We start from the raw sequence: 22,286 nt of genomic DNA on the forward strand, positions 1-22,286 counted from the left end.
AAATAGGCCTAAAAAAAATATAATCCAAATTCTACAACAATAACGCTCCCAGACAAATATAATTCCAAGTGTGCGTGGTTTTTATTATTCAATGTGAAATTAATCTTTATACCATATCCACAATTCTACAACGACTATAGTAAATTCCAGAAAAACTCACAGGTATCTTATTCCCGTCATATTTGCATATTTTGGGAAAGGGAAACCGGCCGAGCTTCTTACATCACTAACAAACCTGGAAGAAAAACCAGCCAGAATAAAACATGCATTTATTTCAACCATCCAGGTTAAAATTATAGAACACTTACAAGTATTGGAGATTTGGCATGTTAAAAAGAAGTTCAAGAGGCAGCTGTCCTTCAAAATCATTCCCGGAGAGGGACCTGAAATCAGTACACACAAAGACAAATTATTGAATGATATTCATCGACAGTTTCTCTGCTCAAATGGTTGGAGGTAGACATTCAGCATTGAGAAATCAGCTCAATCAACTAATATTGTATGATTACAGAAAGTACAAGTAATTTCTTACAGGTAAGAGAGTCCATTCCAATTCGCAATGAACTTTGGAACTTGACCGGTCAAACGGTTCCCAGCTACGCTACTGCAGCCATAGTTAGTTACTTTTCCTTGGAACAATAATTAAACAGATTGTTGGTTGAAAGAACATGATTAGTTGCACTTACAACCACCGCAATTGATCCCAAGTACTAAAGTTGGCGTAATTTCCCGGCAGTTCTCCACTCAAATTGTTGGAGCCCACATCTCTACAACAACAAATCAAAAGGATTGTAATCCACCTTTTTTCTGTTTTATTTCTCCTCTTTCTATCTTCCGTGGTTTTACAAGGTGGTATGATATTATTATTCTTCTTCTTGAAACTTACAAATGATTTAGATATTTCAATTCTCCAAGTTGTGGTGGAAGCTGACCAGTGAGTTCATTGAAGCCCAAGTCCCTAATTAAATAAGAGATATGAACCAAACCAAACTAAATAAGTAAAAGGAAATTCAAGGAGAATGAAAGAGCGAGCGAGCGAGTTTCTATACATATATCGGAGACTAGAGAGGTTGCCCAATTCTTCAGGGATTTGATCTGATAACTTATTACTTGACAAACTCCTGAAAACACCCACAAGAATAAGAGCACAAAACTTGCATCAGCAATGGAAAAAAAATTTAATTAACATTATATGATACTGAAGAAATTGTGATTGGATGACACGTACATATGTTTAAGTTTCGTCAAATTCCCCATAGATAAAGGTATGGAGCCACTGAGGAAGTTTCTCGAGAGACGGCTATGCAAATAAGTTCATTATTACTCAAATAAGAACCAATAATATAAATTTTATGAAGACAAACTAAGAACTGAAATTAGTTATTATAAATTATCCTAAAGCTAAGCAGCTCTTTGCTCATAACCATGCATATATCCAAACAAGCATTAACACAATTAAGCAATTAGCCAAACAAGGCTACTATCCTAATTACATAAGAGAAGAGAACCAAACAGAACTAAGAAGTTAATTTTTGTGACCATTAACCATAGTTATAAAACCTGACCCGGGGTTGACCCAGCCAAAAAGTCGAGTCTCGGGTTACACGGGTTGACCCGGGTCAACCCGAATTAACCCGAAAAAACAATATTTAAAATTTTCATATTTCATTTGAAATTTTTTAAAAACAATCAATTTGAATATAAGTTATACATGTTATAAATAATAAAATTTAAAATATTATTTCAAAATATTTTTTATCCTACATTGAAAAAACATGACTTAATTTTTTCTTATAAACATATAGTATATTTACTAAAAGACTTCAAATCCGACATTAAAATAATAAAGTATTTTTTTAGTATTTATATACTAAAATTTGAAAATGGTTAATAACCAACTAAAAAAATAAAATAAAAAAAGAGGAGTCTCTAACTAGGAGAAAAAACACATTTGGAAAGAAAAAAAAAAAAGGATCTCAACTGGGTTTTGTCGAGTTTTTTGCTCATTCCGGTCTTTTATCTTACCCGGACCGGTTCAACAACCGAGTCAATCAGGTCCCGGATCGACTAGCAAGTCTAGTCCGGTTTTAATAACTATACCATTAACACCTTGCCATGAACATTTATAAGTATCAAGACCCCATACGGCTTGCCCTTATTTTAATTTCTAACAAAGCTAATTTTACTGAAAATGTTTCCCCAAAAATTCTATTAAAAAATCTTTACATTTACAAGTACAAGTATAATCTATCAATTGTCTATTCAGTAACTTCTTCTTTAATTTAATGAAGCAAATTTGAGTTCTTAACTCAAATTTTCACCATTATAATATAATTATGTAGTCCTAAACACTATATTCTCCGAATAAAAATGAGATCTTAACTATTATTTAATGGAATATAATTTAAAAGAAGTGATTTTAGAAAACAAAAATTAATGTTAGATTTGTATATATATACTCTGAAAATGCATGCTGAGACTATAATTTCATAGAATAACAGAAGTTACAAATTGTATGCTCTTTTCTTACCATTATATATTATTTTTTAAGAGAACAGCAATGGTATAAAATCAAACCCAAATATCCAAGATGTTCTCCTATAATTCATATAAAAATGGATGTTCTTCGATACCCAAGTCAAACGTTTTGGTTAGTGCCATTTTTTTTTAAAAAAAAAAAACAATTATGATGGATGGTTTGCTTTTAACTATATTAGAAATAATAATTTAGTTTTGAAGCATGAAATCTAAATCCTTAATTAGGAAAAAAGTGAGGATCTTTAAAAATTGGACATGGAATGTTTCTGGAAAAAAAATCAATATTAATAAAATACATATAAACACATACAAGAATAAGAGCACAAAACTTGCATCAACAATGAAAAAGGAATTTATTTGACACTGAAGATGATACTTACATTAACTATATGATACTGAAGAGACAGTGATTGCATGATACTTACAGATATTGGAGGGACGACGTCAAATTCCCCAAGGATGGAGGTATGGAGCCACTGAGGAAGTTTGTGGAGAGATCGCTATGCATATGTGTTACCATATAAGTTTATTATTACTCAAATAAGAACCAATAATTTAACTTTTATGAACACGCACTAAGAACTGAAATTAGTTATTGTATATGATCCAAAAGCTAAGCTGCTCTTTTGCACATAATTATGCAGACAGCCATTAAGAAAGTTTTCGGAGAGATCGCTATGCATATGGGAAGTGGGAAGACATTCACCGTACATTAATGGAAATATAACGAAAGATTACAAACATCGAATCAATGCAAATTTCTTTGCTAGTATTTTTGGGAGGGCACTTATTTTTTATTATTTTTTTTACCTTTTCAAACACACATCTAAATTATACTTGTAATATATTTTTCCTCTTTAATGAAACAATATAAAAAAAATTATACTCGTATTTAATTTAACATATCTACATATATTACTATTAATTATTAAAAGTTATAAAATTATTTGGGATAATTATATATATATATATATATGCCTTTTGAATTAACTATTGAAATTAATTATTTTAAATAAAGACTTTATTTTAATAATTAATGATCAACATCTGTTGTATTCTATCCGACCTTGGATTGCATCTGATGCAGCCATTGATAGGTTGTGATGGATCATAATTTCGAGATTGCCTTTACGGGCTTGATCCGAACAATGCTTTGATTTCTTTGCTGGTATTTTTGGGAGTATGGTTGGAATTCATCTACACGCTGACCAGTTTAATTGTTTATTTATATGTAAATTGACCCAGGATAAAAAGGATTCATTATCGGGTCTTCTCCTTTGAATGTTGCCTCTGGAATAACAAAATTAGTTAACACACGACTATGTCTTTTGTGATGTGCAATTTTTATGTTCGTCGTTTGCAGTGGCGAAGCCAGAGTTTTATAAATGAGGGGGCAAATTATTAACAAATATTATATTACGTGGACATGCATTAGAAATCAATTCAAAACAAATATACTAACTCATATAAAGCAAAATTAATTTAAAAATACTTTTAAAATAAGAAAACTTACATTATAATTGTTCTTTTTGAGTTTTCATAATAACAAAATTCAGTTGAGTTACATAATAATTGTAAATTTTTCACATAAAATTCATAGTAAAATACATATTAATTCATCAAAATCCATTTCACACCCCATTACTATGTAACATGCTATATATAATGCATGAATATGGATCAAGATTGATAGTCTAAATTTATCATGACAAATCATTTTTAAAAACAAAAAAAAAATTGTTTTTTTCTTTTCTTTTTTAAGAAAAAACCAACATGCACTAATTAAAATCAAGCTTGTACGCACGTGTTAATTCTTCTCCAGCAAAACACAAATTGTCTGATGAAAACAAAAAAGACAAAAAAAAAAACAAAAAAAATATGAATTATTTAATCATAAAAAGGAAATTAACATCATAAAAAGGACCAATCTCAAGCTAAAACAATTTTAACTCTGTAAATATTAATCTTTACTTGTTGACAACAATTTGAATATTTGCTTGTTCATCTCGTGAAAAAGTTTAGTTTCATATCATGATCAATTCAATTAGAAATGATATAACCTTTAATTAATTCAAAACAATCAAATAAATACCTATTGTTCAAAATCTTGCAGTCTAATCCATTACCATTTATCTTTAACTGATTCAAAATATTATATATATCAAAACCTCTAAATTATTATAAACTCTAACATTTTCAATAACTAATTATAAAAAATAAAACTAAAATTAAATAATAAAACAAATAAAAAATGAAAATTTGTTACCTAAAGTTGCATAATTGACTTGACAAAAAAATTTGTATAAGGAAGAGAGCAACTAAAAAAGAGTAAAAAAGCTCTTGAATAGTTAGCGGAAAAAAGAAAGAAAAGAAAAAGAAAAAATTTGGGGAAATGAGAAATGAGCTAGGGTGTTGCATATATATATTATATATATTATTTATTATATTAAGACACAAGTCAACAATAATAACTATGTATCAACCCCTCACCATATTATTATATTAATATTCTAATGTACTCCGTATCAGATTTCTCTAATTCCAAAGAAATTGCATTCAAATATGTGCAGTAAAAATACTTCAGATTTTTCGTTTTTCCCTTATCCTTGACGGCTCAATACGGGTCAAATATTTTAGAAAAAATTAAGGGGGCAATTGCCCCCTTTTGCTTCTACGTGGCTCCGCCACTGGTCGTTTGTTATGTTATGTATAAATTGTTTTTTGTTTTTCAAAAATCAATTCAGGATAAAAAGATTTTTTGTCGGGTCTTATTCTTTTGTCTATCACGTAATAAAATCAATTAATAAAAGACTTAATTTGTCATGTTTCTACAGTTTAATTTTGATGGCATCATTTCTCCAAGAACAGGATTTATTTTTAATCATGTCTTGAAGTTTTTTGTCGTTTATACAAAATCAACCCAATTAATAAAAGACTTTAATTGTGTGGTTTTCCTGGGATGTTGCATTAACAATAGGCGAGTATTGATTAATGCACAATGCCTATTTAATTTCTATAAACAAAATGTTATAATTTGGATTCTATGTGTCCTTGACAATACCCTTCCAATATACTATTCCGATTATTTAGTCAAACAGTTGTCTAGTCAAACATAATCTAAGCATAGGAGTTGATCGCCCATAGTGACAATATTATTTTTAATTGTAAATATAAATATTTTAAGACATTAATATTATTTTTTAATTATAAATATTAATTTATCATTTGAATTTTTTCATCTAGTTTGAATGTGTGTTAATAATTATTTATTGTTTTATTATATATATTTTTTGGATCCAATAAATAAATTTGGGCCGTATCCATGCAATCCCCACACAGGCCTGTTAAAAATAAATAGTGTTTTTCGTAACTATTTCAATAAATGTTATCTTTTAATTATAAAAGTAAATATTTTATGATATTAATATTATTTTTTAATTATAAATATTAATTTATAATTTTTAATTATAAACATTCATCAAAGTGGAGATTAGGTCATATTAATACTCCTTTCATTATAGAATTCTCTAACCATTAAATTATCTACCCGAACTTTTTATATCGATTCTTTTATTCACGAAATAACACCTTTTTTAAAACATCTCGCCAGGGCCTAGACTTCTAGCTAGACAATAGCTTCCTCATATGTCATGTACTTCTAAACTTAAATATGTCTTCCTGCAATAAAACTAGTTTAAGAGACACTTAACACTATTAAGCATATATTTAGGCTCTAATTATAATTTAAAGTCTAAGAGTTAAATTTCAATATTTAAAAAGTTAATTTGATCAAATTAGGGGGTTAAGTGAAAAAATAAGGGTTAAATTGAAGTTTTTCAAATTCTAAATTAAAAATTCTAATTTGTAGGGTTTAGCTTAAATGATATGTGGTTCAACTACTATACATCCTTTTCTTTAATAATTTTTGTTGATCTAATAAATACTTTTAAATAAATGAATATAGTGGCAGAAACTATATTCTTCTATAGGCACTTTTGTTGTCCAAACTGCTGTAGTGGCAGTATATGATCATGGTACTGGATCACTTACAGACGGTTGAGTGAACTCAAGTTCCCCAAGATGGGAGGGATGCTACCATGAAGTTGATTCTTGGACAAATCACTGTTATGGTAATAGGATAATTATCAATGAATTGAAGTCAGCATAACTACTTCGAATTATTATCAGCATATGTCATATGATACTCACATTGCATTTAGGTGAACGAGACGAGCCAAGGCTTCAGCATTTATTTCTCCAGTTAAGTCCTGGTCTGGGAGCGTTCTACCACCCAAAAATGGCGTCAACATAGAAACCAGTGAGTTTTAAAGAGGATGTATTGCCTTACAAAAATGAAAGAAAATTGGATGAAGTTGATGAGGAACTTACAGGCCGGTGACGTGACAAACTGTGCTGTTCTCGTCAGTGCAATCGCATTTGATGTATTCAAAATTAGAGGAACAAGCCGAGCGTGAGATATTTGGATGAAAACCCCACTCTAACTTTATCAGCAAGTCTTCCAAAGCCTTTTCTGCCAAACGTTTTCAACAATGAAACATCATTTTTTTTAGCAAAATTCAAACAGGTAGTATGCATTAATTAGGTTGTTATTAAAAATCTCATTAATGATGTAAATTGAACTAATGCAAATTGAACTGTCAACAACAAGCATGAAATCGTGTGTACCTTCATCTTCAGGCAATTAAGGCATGTCATATAAATTTGTTGCTTTACAGACTACATAGCCAAATTGACAAAGAAGAAGAACGGCAAGAGAGGAAACAAGCTTAGGAAAGAGCTTAAGATAAAGCTTAGCCATTACTATAGTTTGCAATGCGACATGCATGGAATCTACACAAAAAAAGCCCTCTTTGTTCATAACTTATTATTAATTGGGTCATCTGAAAGAGAAGATATTGAAGGAAAAGCTCATATTTAACAGATAAACAAATTTTCTTCCTTCTTTTGTATATAGGAGGAAAAGGATATATATGTAGATGGAAAAGTATATCGTGCGTGTGTACCTTCATCTGCAGGCAACGTGGCGTTTCTGTCAGAGGAATTTGTTGATTGACAGGCTACATAGCCAAATTGACAAAGAAGAAGAACGGCAAGAAAGCAAACAAGCTTAGGAAAGAGCTTAGCCATTACTACTTTAGCTTGCAATGCGCTTCCCTTGAGACGACATACATTCTTTATAAAGATATTGTTTTACCGTTCAAACAGTTATTAACTCTGAATCAATTACCTCACATTACCAAATTGTCCCTGTCCAAATATCAAAATACCCGAGAAAAGTAACTTGCAATACATTCTTTTTACATTGATTTTTGGAACCAAGATTGATACATAATTAATTCTAGTGGTTGCCGGAAATAATTTTGGTTGTTTTGTCTTAATTATGTGCTATTAAAGAATGAAAAAAACCTGATATTTTTTGCTTAAAAAATCAGATGTTTTTTAATTAAAATAAACAATTTATAAAGTGAAAGGTAATTATTCAGATTGTTTATTCATAAACTGGATAAATAAAGTGGATTGATGAAAAAATATTTTGTTTATCAAAAATAAAAACAATGTTATTTTAACTAAAATAACTTGAATTAACTGGTTTATCTCAGAAATTAATTTCTTAATTTAAACCATTTTTCGAGTTAGTTTTTTATTTTGAATCAATAACAACAATCATTCTACACCTACACACTCGGAAAAAATAAATTTTTAACTGATGACTCAACTTTTAAGTAGTAAAATAAAAGAATTATCACTTAAATTTGAATGAGAATTTTATATAAAAAAACTCTTCTATGCCCAGCTAAAGGCTCTGCTGAATGATTGAACCCGTGGAATCTAAACATTGAGAAGTAATAATGCATCTTTAAAATTTATGGTCAAGTCTTTGTTTATGTTCAGCATCTTTCGTCAATCTTTTCCATTTAAAAAATCCAAAAGCTGATAGCTTACCCTTCATTAATTTCTTGGGTCCAATCGGAAAGTGAACATTGACAAGTAATAATGCATCTTTAAGATTTATGGTCAAGTCTTTGTTTATGTTAAGCATCTTTTGTTACCATTGTCAAGTAATAATAATAACCACCGTCAGTCCAGGTAAAGAGCATTCTGTAATGCTGCTTTGAAAACCAAAAATTGAATGTTATTTTCAAGATATAAATTTCATTGGATCTACTTTCGTATAAAAAACAAACAAACAAGGACTTTATTTCATGTGGATATAAATTTCAGCTCAAATATTATAGCCTTCTGCACTTGTAATAGCTCAACCATTTTCTATTCAGAATATATTATTTATGCTATTCTCCCATGAAAAGTCTCTTGGCTGTAAAATTCTTGAAAGGAGAACTATACACAGTTATCTTCTAACAAGTACTTTTTATCAAAGTAGAAAACATGCAAGAAACACGTTTTATTTTCAACAATATAAAAGTGATCTCAAATTACATTACGTAGGTCACACAAGATAAATCGGAATTTCTTCGTAAGTTCCTGCTGCCCCAAATTAAGTCCTCCCTGGATTCACGGAAACCATCACGTGATGGCTGTACACGTCAAAAAAATTATAATTATTGATGATATATTCAGGTTCGTTATCCTAAAAAAATCAGGAAAATCACGAGATAAGAATTCCTTATCTTTTATCGAGGTATAGACAGAATGGAAGTCATCACTTTATATTTTAATCACTAAAAACTCCAATTAGTTTTGAAAATCAAATACAAGAACTAGTTGTATAAATGAAAGATATTAGTACTCCAATTATGTTTTATTTAGGATAATCTACATTATTTAATTATTTGATCAAATCTAAAGCATTGTTATGTGTTTCTATTTGTTGGTTTGTCTAAGGTTTTAGAAAAAAGCCTTCCTAAATGAGAATGTTCTTATCTTATCGTGTAAAACCTAACCGTTCTAACATTAATAAAAAGAGCTATATTTTTAATATCGGGAAGACATTTTACATATAAATTTGTAATCCCAGATACTAAAGAAAACAAAATATGTTTTTGGGTATTTAATATTAGCAGATCCTATTAACTTTGATATGATAATCTAGGCGCTACTTTCTTATCTGCAAATCCTATCTTTCATGCTCGTACTAAACATGTTGAGGTTGACTATCATTTTGTACGAGATAGGGTTGCGAAGGAAAAGATTCAGATTCGCTTTATTCCCTCTCATAATCAATTTATCATTTATTTTTATCACATTAATGTTTTATCTTAAAGATCTTTGTTAAAAAATAATTATAAATAAAGCTTGAACACTAAATATGAGTGGATCTCGTATCCTCAAATATACTTACTAATCATTTAAAACAAATTTCTAATAACATCTCACAAGAATAAAATCGGTATATAAAAACTTAAAGATTCATGGAAAGATAATTATTTAGCTTGAACCTTCTTAATAAAATACTATTAGATTTACTCGATTAATTAGTGAATATATTGTCTTTAACTATTTAACTTTTAATGCAATCAAAGACAATAATATTTATATAGTTTTCTATATAAAGATTTCATTTGATTCTCATAGTTTTGTTTATTTTGACCCTAAACAACTCTAGAATTCATGAGCACTTTTAATAATTAAATATTTTTTAAATTCTTAAAGAAATGATTATATCTCTCATTTAAATAGGTGATCTTTCATTAAGATTATTCTATTATATTTCATTTGGTATTTCAATAATAATAATAAAAGAGTAAAACACTTATGACCCTCACACCATCCAGTACACACACTTTTAAATAAAACACAACAAGAACTCATAATCTTCAAGCTCCCACTGTCACTACTAAAGAAAAAAGAAAACCCAAATTCCCTTAAAAAAATTATGCCCTCCATTACTACTGTCGCACGTCACCCGTGCGGCGATTCAGGCGATTTTTGTTCCTTTGCTTGATTTGGGATCTTGAGAGTCGTCACCTAGTATTTAGTCAGATGTTACTAGAAAACCCGGATTTACTGGTCATAATCAGAGATTCGAGGGTAAGAAACTGGTTGTGGCTAGGGAAGGTATCAGCACCCCCAGCGCTACCTACCCGAGGTAAGCTGCTCCGTGGTTTGATGTGATTTGAAAATTTGAGATATTAATCAAATTCTAAGGCTTTAATAAATCAGTTATTAAATCCCAGAAATATATATAGAAACTTGTTCTTATATTTTCATGGAAAATACAACATGATTTTATTTGTCCTTTAAGATATTTAACCATATTCAAATTAAACATCTAATTACTTTTTCTTTCTTTTTGTATTTTCTAATTCAAAAATATACATAAAAGAAAAAATTACAAACACACACACACCCATCTCTTTTTTTATTATTTTTCTTATACATCCCCTTTTTACATGTACAAAAAAAATAACAAAAATATCAAATACAATTTAAAAATTACAAAATAAACCCAAAAAAAAATCCAGAAACTGTTGGAAAGCCTTCTGGGATCTGCTGTAATCGTGGCGGCGCGTCCTCCCACGCGCCACCGTAACTGGCGGCGCGTGGGTTCTCGCGCCGCCGCTGGAAAGTCCAGCAAGCAGGGGGCTCTAGAACGGTTTCCCCTTCTCTTCTGTTCCCAGCCCGTGGTGGCTTACACCGTGACCTGCAACGAAAAAAAAAACCACAAGCAGTCGGTTTTATTTTGTTTCCTTTATTTTCAGATCTGCGCCTCTTTCCATTTTTCTCCGTTTCGGATCTGCTTCTCTCTGGTTGCAGTTCCGGCCATTGATTCTCGGTCGGAGATGAGGCCGCTTCTATAGGCACCGCTGGAGGAAGGACGCTGCTGCCGGTGAGGAAGACCGTGGGTCTGAAGAGACGGGGAACGGCCCTGCCCGTTCTCTGGTCGAGGAAGATGGGGCTGTTTGTTGAGGGCGAGGCTGTTCTGTGTTGAGAGGGAAGGACTGATCTGGGGTTCGGGTGAAGGCTCGTTTTTGACAGAGGACGAGGGGGACTTACCCGGCTGAAGGGAGGAAGAAGCTGGAAATCAAAAGCCCCCCCAAAGCAGGGGTTTCTCTAGATTTTCTTTCTCAAGGGAGGGAGGCGGCTGTAGCTTGGCCAGGAGAGCTGGCGGCTGACGCTCTTCTGGGTTTTGTGAGGGAGAGGGGCCAGCCGGTTCAACAGGGAAAGAGGGGAGACCAAATGGAGCTGGAAAATCAAAAGAAGGCAGGCGACGCTGGGTTCTTTCTTTTTCCAAGGGAGAGGCGGCCTGCTCCTCCTTTTTTTTCAAAAAAGAGAGGTCAGCGCTGTGGCTGAGGAAGAAAATCGTCTGGGGCGGCTCTCGGGGAGAAAAAGGGTTTTTTTTATATAAAGGGAGCCTTAGTCGGGCCAACGGAGAAGGAAGCTGGCGTTGGGGGATGGGGTTCTCTCCTCTCTCTGTTTTTGGCCAACGGAAGGGAATGGCAGCAGCTGCTTGGTGCTGGGAGAAGAAGATCAAAGGGGAGGGGGGCCGGTTTTTTTTTTCGAAGGAGAAGGGGCGGCTGCAGATGGGTTTTTTAGGTTTAGTTTTTTTTCTTTTTGTTTCCCCCCAAAATTTCCTTCCCCCATGCCTGTGAATTTTTCTCCCGTGTAAAAATTTTCTCCTCCATTTTATTATCACTGTAGCTTAGTATTTATAGGATCATTGTTGTTAAGTTTTCAAAATAGTCCCCAATATTTCCGTTCTTTCTTTTCTTTTCTTTTTTTTTTTTTTTAAATTTTGATTTTTTTTATTTTTTTTATTTTTGAAAGCAAGTAATATCAATGTCGACTCAACAAGAAAAATCAATGATTGTAAAATTAACGCGTTAAAAGTTAAACGCGTTCAAAACCTTTGAAAAATTAAATTCTTTTGAGATGAAGTTGAAAATACAAAAAACAATGCAAATACATCAAAAATATATTTTTTAGGTTTTTCTTTGTTATTTTACTGTTTTTGATTTTTCTGAAAATTTATCAAAAATATAAATTAAAAATTGAATAGCAACAACTGTAAAACGTTCAAACCTCCATAACTAGCCATCCTTTTCTCTCTATCCAGCGACAAAAAAATAAAAACAAAAAACACGACAGACCCCTCCCTTTCATCTCTCTTTCTCTCACGAAGAAAAAAAGGCCACACACACCATCATGAAATGAATTGATTTTGTGATGTTGTCAGAAAAATAATAATGTAAAATGATTGAACCCATGGAAAAGTAAAAATGCATTTTTAAAATGTATGGTCAAGTCTTTTGTTTATCTTTGTCCGTGTTCAGCATCAATGATTGGACCCACGGCATGTGAACCGTGGGAAGTAATAAAGGTAATATGCCTTCTATGATTGAACCTTGGGATCTTTAAGATTTATGGTCACGTCTTTGTTCAGTATATTGTGTTTATCTTTTGCATTTAATAAAGCTAAAGCATCAGTACGTATGATCAAGGCCAAAAGCTGACAGCATACCCTACATGTAACATTGAGAAGTAATAATGCATCTTTAAGATTTATGCTCAAGTCTTTGTTCATGTAATTCAGCATCTTTTGTTTCATACACCACGGATGATGAGCAAGACTCGATTGATTTGGCCGATGACGTGGACACCTATGGTGGCGGGGAAGAAGAAGAAGACGTTGCAGATGATAAGGATAGAGCAGGCGTGTATCAGTCACAAGGACTTTTGGGGACGGCAGCATCGGGTTGGAAAAATCAGATCTGGCAAAGGGTGGAGACAATTATCAGGTGGTGGGCTGCCTCAATCAGAAGATTTTCATAATTTTCATAATTTTTTAATAATTGATAACGTGTAAGTTTAAGATTAATTTCACTATTGTGTTTTAATTTTTTTTATAATCATGAATTAATTATTTTAATTTGATTAGTTACTAGTTAGTGGTGCATAAATAATTTTTTTAAATGCTAAAATCATATTTAGATTAGTCCAATGATTTAGAAAGGTTTTTTCACTTTGATTTACTAAGATTAATTTCATTTTTTATTTTATTTTAAAGTATTATAAATTTTATCATCTTTAATCCACATTGAGAAAATATAACTTGTAATTAAAACAAGATTCTAATAATATTGTATTAATTAAACATGATTTTTTTTAATATACATATTTTTGATACTTAACCTTTAGGCTATGTTTGTATAACATCATAATTTAAAAAATCTTTAAAACTTAAGAGGGCATATTATAGAATGTATTTATATAGAAAATATTATAGTCATACTCTTGTGTTGTAATCACCATCATTACTATTGTATTTTTCCTTACATATATAAATAGAAAAGGTTGCAAATCAATAGGTTAAGCCTTCTAATTATTCTCAACTATACACATCTTTTGTTATGAGTAATTTTTATATTTGTGGTTTGTTATGTTGTTATAAATTGTCTTTTCATTCGTATATCAACCTAGAATGAAAAGATTATTTGTTGGGTTTTATTAATTGGATGTTGCTTATCACATAAACTTAATTTTTCATATTCATGCAATTTAATTTTGATGGCACCATTTCTCAAAGAACGAGATTTACTTTTAATTGTGTCTTGTATTTTTTGGTTGTTTATACAAAATTGACCTAAGGATTGTAAGACTTTAATTTTGTGCTTTCCCTTGAATGTTGCATTAAGGATAGTTGAGTCGATTAATGCTTATTTTTTATATGCAAAATGTTATTTTTATATTGTGTTTTTTTGAGAAATATTTTCATATTGTGTTATAAGCTGGATTTGTGAGCTTAGAAATTCTCTCATCAATACCTTTTCAGAATACTATTCTAGTTATCTAGTCAATCATAATCTAACCAGGAAAATCACGACAACATTGTTTTTAATTATAAATGTAAATATTTTAAAACATTAATATTATTTTTTTAATTATAATTATTATTTATAAATAGTTATTCATCATTTGAATTTTCTATGTCTAATTTGAACGTGTGAATGATTGTTTACTTGTTTTAAGATATATTTTCTTGATACAATAAGTGAATTTGAGATAAATTCTATGTAGACTTATTTTTCATATTCATTTCGATCTATATTATAACATTAGGGATTAGGTCATTTTTAAATCACTCTCTTAGTTTAGTTTTAAAATAAAAACATATCACTTTAGACAATCTCTTAGCATAATAAATATTTTAAATTTTTAAAACAAGTAACAAAGCAATTTACATTAAAATAGGAAGTATATAGTAATTTTATTTTTTTTATTATACAATACCCTTAATAATAATATCTGGAAAGCTAATTAGAATTTCCTTAATTACCAGAAACTAAATGACATATCACTGAGATGTCCTTTTCAATAGAGGTAAACTATTTGCAAGACATCAGCATGCTTAGGTAAGCTAAGTGACGCGATATCGTTTAGTTGTGGGCATGGGGACAGCTTGTCGAATATTAAAAGAATCCTTAGGTGGTTTGATCTGTGCTCCTGTCAGAAAGTTTGCTTCACAGAAGACCCCTAGCTGATCTGGAATTCAGTAAAGGAATGGCTGCTGTTCTGAGATGTCAATCCTACCTATGAAATATCCAGGCCTACCAGTAGGGGCCACTTCAAGACTCCTTGCGACATGGAAACCAGCGCTGGATAAAACAAAAAAATGATGTGCTTTTAGGAAAACAAAATTATTTAATGGAATATCTAGGCCTACCAGTAGGGGCCAATTATTTAATGGAATATAATTTAAAAAATGTGATTTCAGGAAAGCAAAATGTTAGATTTGCAAATATATATTCTGACGATGCACGCTAGCTGACAACTCAAGTAGCTATGCATCTGGGACTCAATAATTGCATCCCCAAAGATATATATATATATATATATATATATATATATATATATATTGTCGAAGCTAAATAACTACAGCCCAAAGACCGAATATCCGAGGCAGAAGCTAAATGTATCAATCATAGGGATTCTTGAATCGAGTTACAGAATATCTTATTTTTGTTAGTTTTATTTTAAAAATTGTAGTATATTTAAAATAAAGAATATGTTTGGACAAATGACTGCAACAAAATAAACAGCAGCAGTAGTAAATAATCATGGTACTGGATCCCTTACAGAGAGTAGAGTGAAGGCAAGCTGCCCATGGTGACGTCAGGGATGCTGCCATAAAGTTGATTGTTATACATTAGTTGAGGTCAGCATGATTGCTACGAATTATCATCATCACATGTCATATGGCTTCAGCGGGGATTTGTCCGTCTAATTCGCGGTTTGAGAGTTCTCTACCACCCAAAATAGGCGTCAACATAGAAACCAGTGAGTTTTAGAGAGGATGCATTGCCTTACAAAGATAAAAGAAAAATTGGATGAAGTTGATGAGGAGCTTACAGGCTGGTGACGTGACAAACTGTGTTGTTCTCATAAGTGCAATTGCATTTGACTTCATCGGTAGGACGGTAAAAAAATCAAAAACAAGGTTTTTTATATCAATTTATCATTTATTTTTATCACATTAATGTTTTATCTTAAAGATCTTTGTTAAAAAATAATTATAAATAAAACTTGAACACTAAATAAGAGTGGATCTCGTATCCTCAAATATACTTACTAATCATTTAAAACAAATTTATGATAACATCTCACAAGAATAAAATCGGTATATAAAAACTTGAAAATTCATGGAAAAAATAATTATTTAGCTTGAATCTTCTTAATAAAATACTATCAGATTTACTCGATTAATTAGTAAATATATTGTCTTTAACTATTTAGCTTTTAATGCAATCAAAGACAATAATATTTATATAGTTTTCTATATAAAGATTTTATTTGATTCTCATAATTTTATTTATTTTTACCCTAAACAACTCTAGAATTCATGAGCACTTTTAATAATTAAATATTTTTTAAATTCTTAAAGAAATGATTATATCTCTCATTTAAATAGGTGATTTTTAATTAAGGTTATTCTATTATATTTCATTTGGTATTTCAATAATAATAATAAAAAAAAAAAAAGTAAAACACTCATGACCCTCACACCATCCAGTACACACACTTTTAAATAAAAACAACAAGAACAACTCATAATCTTCAAGCTCCCACTGTCACCACTAAAGAAAAAAGAAAACCCAAATTCCCTTAAAAAAATTATGCCCTCCACTACTGTAAAACATTCAAACCCCCATAACTAGCCATCCTTTTCTCTCTATCAAGCAACAAAAAAATAAAAACAAAAAACACGACAGACCCCTCCCTTTCATCTCTCACGAAGAAAAAAAGGCCACGCCATCATGAAATGAATTGATTTTGTGACGTTGTCAGAAAAATAATAATGTAAATGATTGAACGGATGGAAAAAGTAAAAATGCATTTTTAAAATTTATGGTCAAGTCTTTTGTTTATCTGTGTCCGTGTTCAGCATCAATGATTGGACCCACGGCATGTGAACCGTGGGAAGTAATAAAGGTGATATGCCTTCTATGATTGAACCTTGGGATCTTTAAGATTTATGGTAAGTCTTTGTTTAGTATATTGTGTTTATCTTTTGCATTTACTAAAGCTTAAGCATCAGTACGTACGATCTAGGCCAAAAGCTGACAGCATACCCTACATCAAGGGCGGAGCCTTGTACAAGGCTCAGGTGGACTGTAGCCTAGGTAACAAATAATGTTTTACCCAATAAATAAATAAAAGGAGTATACGTTTGAACAATTAAACCTTTATGATTTGTGAGGCTTTCTAAACACAAAATTATATAAAGAAAAGGAGTATAGACAAAAGTAAGGACACACTAATATAATTACAACATGTGGAAAATAATTATTTTTATACTTAATTAATTGTAAAATATGTTTTGTTTCATTAATGGTGTTTGTGGTAGTGATTACTTTTTAAAATATTTTTTATTTAAAAATATATCAAAAAAATTAAAAAAAAAATCAGTTTTAATATCAGCACATCAAAACAATCTGAAAACACTAAAAAAATTAATTTGAAGCAAAAACCAAATTTATTTTTTTAAAAAATATTTTTGAAACCCAAAAATAAACTAACTATATATCACCAAAGAGGGTTGAAGCATGAAAAATTTGGGTTAAAAATAATAATAATTGCGATTAATTGTGTTCCACATATGAATGCTTCGTATAAAAAGGTTACAGATCATTCATATCAATAACAAGGTTCAGTGACTGTTAACCAATGTTATCATTATAATATATTTAACTCAACAATAGATTTTTAATTGAAAGAATTAAATTTTAGATTCAGTAATGGGATAGTGGAACATGTTAAAATTATGCTTAGTAATAAAATAAAAGAGGAGTTCTTAGTAGATTCTTTGATGATTTACATTGAATGAGAGCTTGTTGAAGATATTGATTCGGATTCGATCATAGATGAATTATATTCTACAAAACATCGAAAGGTGCAACTTTGATGGTATGATTTATTTTTATTTTGAATTTTAAATGCTTTAAATTTTATGTTTTATATATTTTGTGTTATGTATTTGAATTAAAACTTTACTGTTAATCTAGCAAATTTATATATTCGAGTGAATAATTGATTTTAAAAATTAATTATATGTATTTATATCATAGCCTAGGATAGTAAAAATTCCTGGCTCCGCCCTTGCCCTACATGTAACATTGAGAAGTAATAATGCATCTTTAAGATTTATGGCAAGTCTTTGTTCATGTAATTCAGCATCTTTTGTTTCATACACCATGGATGATGAGCAAGACTCGATTGATTTGGCCGATGACGTGGACACCTACGGTGGTGGGGAAGAAGAAGAAGAAGACGTTGCAGATGATAAGGATAGAGCAGGTGTGTTTCAATCAGCCACAAGGACTTTTGGGGACGGCAGCATCGGGTTGGAAAATTCAGATCTGGCAAGGGTTGGAGACAATTATCAGGTGGTGTGCTGCCTCAATCAGAAGATTTTCATAATTTTCATAATTTTTAAATAATTGATAACGTGTAAGTTTAAGATTAATTTCACTATTGTGTTTTAATTTTTTCTACAATCATGAATTAATTATTTTAATTTGATTAGTTACTAGTTAGTGGTGCATAAATAATGTTTTTTAAAATGCTAAAATCATATTTAGATTAGTCCAATGATTTAGAAAGGTTTATTCACTTTGATTTATATTAAAATTTATCTTCATTTTTATTTTATTTTAAAGTATTAATAAATTTTATCATCTTTAATCCACATTGATAAAATATAACTTGTAATTAAAACAAGATTCTAATAATATTTTATTAATTAAACATGAATTTTTTTAATATACATATTTTTGATACTTAACCTTTAGGCTATGTTTGTATAACATCATAATTTAAAAAATCTTTAAAAATTAAGTGACTAAGCTTTCATACATACCTGCATACATACATACATATATAATTGACTAAGCTTTCATACGTACAGTAGGTGCCACAAGATTATAAACCGTGTTATACATTAACTATGGTTTGTTGTATGCTTAATCAAGGGATGTAATGAACTAAGAAAAAAAGCTGAAGAACACACTAAATCATGATAATTTGTATCCCTAAATCGCCATACCTTATCTAATATCGAAGAGTGTCCAAAAGGTTAATTGTTTGATAAATTCCCAAAGAATAGTTTTTATACTATTTCACTGACATAATTATACCCTATTTCCGACCTAGGCAATGGAGTAATTAAAAAAGAAATTATGTAGACAATTGTAGATAAGCTTGTATTAATTAGATGTTAATCTAGTATCTTACGCTGTAGAATAGATATGTGCCATCGAGTTATTCATCCAGGTAGGAAGCCCATTAAACATGTTGTTTGTTAAAAAATCTAAGCAGGAAACTTCAACCCATTAGCAACAATGGTTTAAAAGCCATACAACTTATTCAGTCTCTGAAATGTTTCAGGTTACTAGTTACAAGCCCAAGCAAAATCCAATACTTTAATATATTTTTTTATATAATAAAAAAAATTTAATTAAATTTTTTTTATATTATATAATTTTTTTTTCATTTGAGGTTGAGTTGAATTTTTTTTATTAAAGCATGTTTGTTTTTATATTTTAAAAATTCAATTTTTCAAGATTCAATATTTTAATTATATTTATCTATTGATTTTTCAAATTTTGTTTTTAGATGTCATTAATAATTTTTTATTGATTTATTAATGCACATAAATTCTTAGTTATGTTACTATATATGTGCATAAATTTTTTGATTTGTTATAATTTTTGAACAATCAAAATACATTGAAAAAACATATATAAATAAGTTTTTATAAAAAATAAAAAAATTTACCAGACTGAGCACAAATGAATAGCTAGTATCTTTTTTATAATATCTCTCTCTCTCTATATATATATATATATAACAACTATCATCATGACTAGATTCCATAAATTACTAAATAAACAAACATTGAATACTTAATTCGATAATTGATTTAGAAAAAATTATATATAATCTAAAATTTTACCCGAGGTGTTGAACTAAAAAAAATATTAAATTCAGTCTAGAGTTTTAATGATTTTATTAATTCAATTAAACTAAATGATCAGGTCAATTTAAAGGATTTTCTGTAACAAAAACAAAATTATATTATTTTAACTAAAATAACTCAAATTAACGGGGATATCTCACAAATTAATTTGAGAATTTAAAATATTTTTCGAGTTAGTTTTTGATTTCAAATCGATAACTTCAATCATTCTACATCTACACACTGTCGGAAAAAAATAATGATATTCATTTTTCTCTGGAAAAAGTAATAACATAACTCAACCTGTAGATTACTCCTATTTGCCTAGCAAAACCAAGTGCATGGAAAACTATCAGTAACAAAAATACAAGCCATATTCCTTCTGCCTCTTCTTCTCCTTCTTCTGGTTCGTTGAATCTAACTTTCTATCCAGAACAACGATCACTTTTCTAAAGAGCCAAATTAATATACCAAATGAAAACAATCGCTTTTTTTAAAGAGCCAAATTAATGTAATTATTTCTTCTGGATAAGGATTAACAACCTAAAAAACAAAATTTGGACATGTTATCGGGGTCCATACGCCGGGAACCACGTTCCCCAGGTCTCTTCTCGGGGTCCATCGGCCGGGGACCACCGCATCGATTACCACGACGGTTATGGCCGTGGAGAGGAGCGAGAGGGTGAGTGCGTGTCGTTTCACGGTAACAGTTTTGCCTGTTTCAGGGGTTCGAGGGATTGTGGAGAGCGGATGAGGGAGAGTAATTTACTGTGGTGTGGTATTTATAGGGGGATTTGATTTTGACGCAGTGCGAATTTTTTGTCTGGAGCACCGACATGGGGGCCATATTGGTTGAAAACAATTTTGGAAAGTAGCATAAAGAGAATTGTTTTTTGGTTTTTCTTTTTCTAAAAATAACACAGCAAAAGTGTTTTTTCCAATAGAGGTTTCTCTTAAAATAATTTTTTAATTAAAAAAAAAACTAATCAATGATTTCAAATTAATGTGTAAAAAAAACTTAAGGCGTTATTAATATAGATGCATATTTAAAGCAACGTGCAATAAAAAGTAATAAAAACGGCTTTAAATATACATTCTATTATTTAATTAAAAAATGGCCGGTATGCTGCATTATGTTTTAGTTTTGATGATGATGAATGATAAAAATAAGGCCTGATACGAGTGTTTAAATTTTAATTTAAAATATGATTCAAATAAAAATATTTTATTTTTTTATTACTAAAACATGATCCAAATATAAATATTTTTTAAAATCAAGAACAAAATAAATTTTTAGATAAAAATTAAATATCCAGAAAACATATGGGATATGGGCTGTATTACAGGAGAAAGTATAATCAAGATAACTAAAAGCACTTTGCAAATTTAAGACTAATCATGAAGTTTCTTTGTTTTTCACATTTTGTTCCTTTCTCTTTCAATTTAGATTTTGAACTTAACAAAAAATATTTAGATAGTAGATAATTATTTGATATTATTATTAAAATTCAGGCTAGTAGATCAATTTTAAACCCTCTCAATTAATTTTAAACAGTGTGAGAGTTTTTCCAACATGACTTAGTCAATTTAATTGGTTCAAATATAACCTAATCGTGACTAGTAAAAAAATTTGAAGATAAAATTGAAAAAAAATAAAATTGATAGAAAAAAAAGGATGAAAATTTTCATTGTAAGATTTATTTACAATTTACATATCAAAGATAATCAATTCATACTGGGATAAGATATATTTTTTAAAAAATATATTGTTGATAGCTAAATTTGTCCCTATAATGTTTCTCTAATTTTTCCTTGCATCTTTAATTTGATCAATCTTATCTTTAAATACATTATACAGTTCTAATAATTTATCATTCGGCAGGAGATGTTTTAGACAAGTCCACTAAAATTAGTTGTGAAATTGATAATAAATGTAATTTTGACATGTTGATTTAAAAATCTCATAAATACAAAATTAACATATTTAAAGAATAAAATAAATCTCTAATTTTAAGTTAAATCATCAAAGAATAGCAAAAAACAAAAATATAAATATAAGAAAATAGATACAATGATCGCTAGAAAGCATAAATAATCGCTAGAAAGCATAATTATGATGTAGATAGAAACAACATAACATTAACAACAATTATAAGCAAAATAAATTCTATTAAATAGGATTAATATAAAAAACTCTCAATTCAAAATCTTATTTCTTAATATTTTCTTTCTAGTATTCTCCTGAAATTCAAGCTAACCATCTTTGTTTTGTCCCTTTCTATACCTAAGCTCTTCACCGGCTTCGCCGGATCTT

At 29.9% G+C, this 22,286-nt stretch overlaps 1 protein-coding gene and 1 pseudogene across 3 annotated transcripts; both read right to left on the minus strand.

The window, feature by feature from the left end:
• The window catches only part of LOC118030946 (probable LRR receptor-like serine/threonine-protein kinase At1g53440), an 80,754-nt pseudogene that overhangs the window by 31,244 nt on the left and 27,224 nt on the right, over positions 1-22,286 (minus strand).
• LOC118030951 (uncharacterized) lies at positions 105-7,721 on the minus strand. Of its 3 annotated transcripts, none has more exons than XM_073405123.1 (12): positions 7,563-7,721; positions 6,928-7,069; positions 6,748-6,822; positions 6,589-6,660; positions 2,964-3,038; positions 1,229-1,300; positions 1,050-1,121; positions 887-958; positions 687-767; positions 533-604; positions 309-383; positions 105-235 (listed from the first exon to the last, which is right to left on the minus strand). In XM_073405123.1, exons 1-12 carry the CDS (start codon positions 7,684-7,686, stop codon positions 157-159), a joined length of 1,011 nt encoding a protein of 336 aa, XP_073261224.1. In that variant the 5' UTR covers positions 7,687-7,721; the 3' UTR covers positions 105-156. The 3 variants fall into 3 exon arrangements, with proteins under 3 accessions (XP_073261224.1, XP_073261226.1, XP_073261225.1); XM_073405125.1 differs by having other exon boundaries at positions 106-235; positions 6,928-7,064; positions 7,563-7,660; XM_073405124.1 differs by lacking the exon at positions 7,563-7,721 and adding an exon at positions 7,225-7,245 and having other exon boundaries at positions 106-235; positions 6,928-7,064.

Source organism: Populus alba, chromosome 16, assembly GCF_005239225.2.
Source record: "Populus alba chromosome 16, ASM523922v2, whole genome shotgun sequence".
NCBI classification, from domain to species: domain Eukaryota; kingdom Viridiplantae; phylum Streptophyta; class Magnoliopsida; order Malpighiales; family Salicaceae; genus Populus; species Populus alba.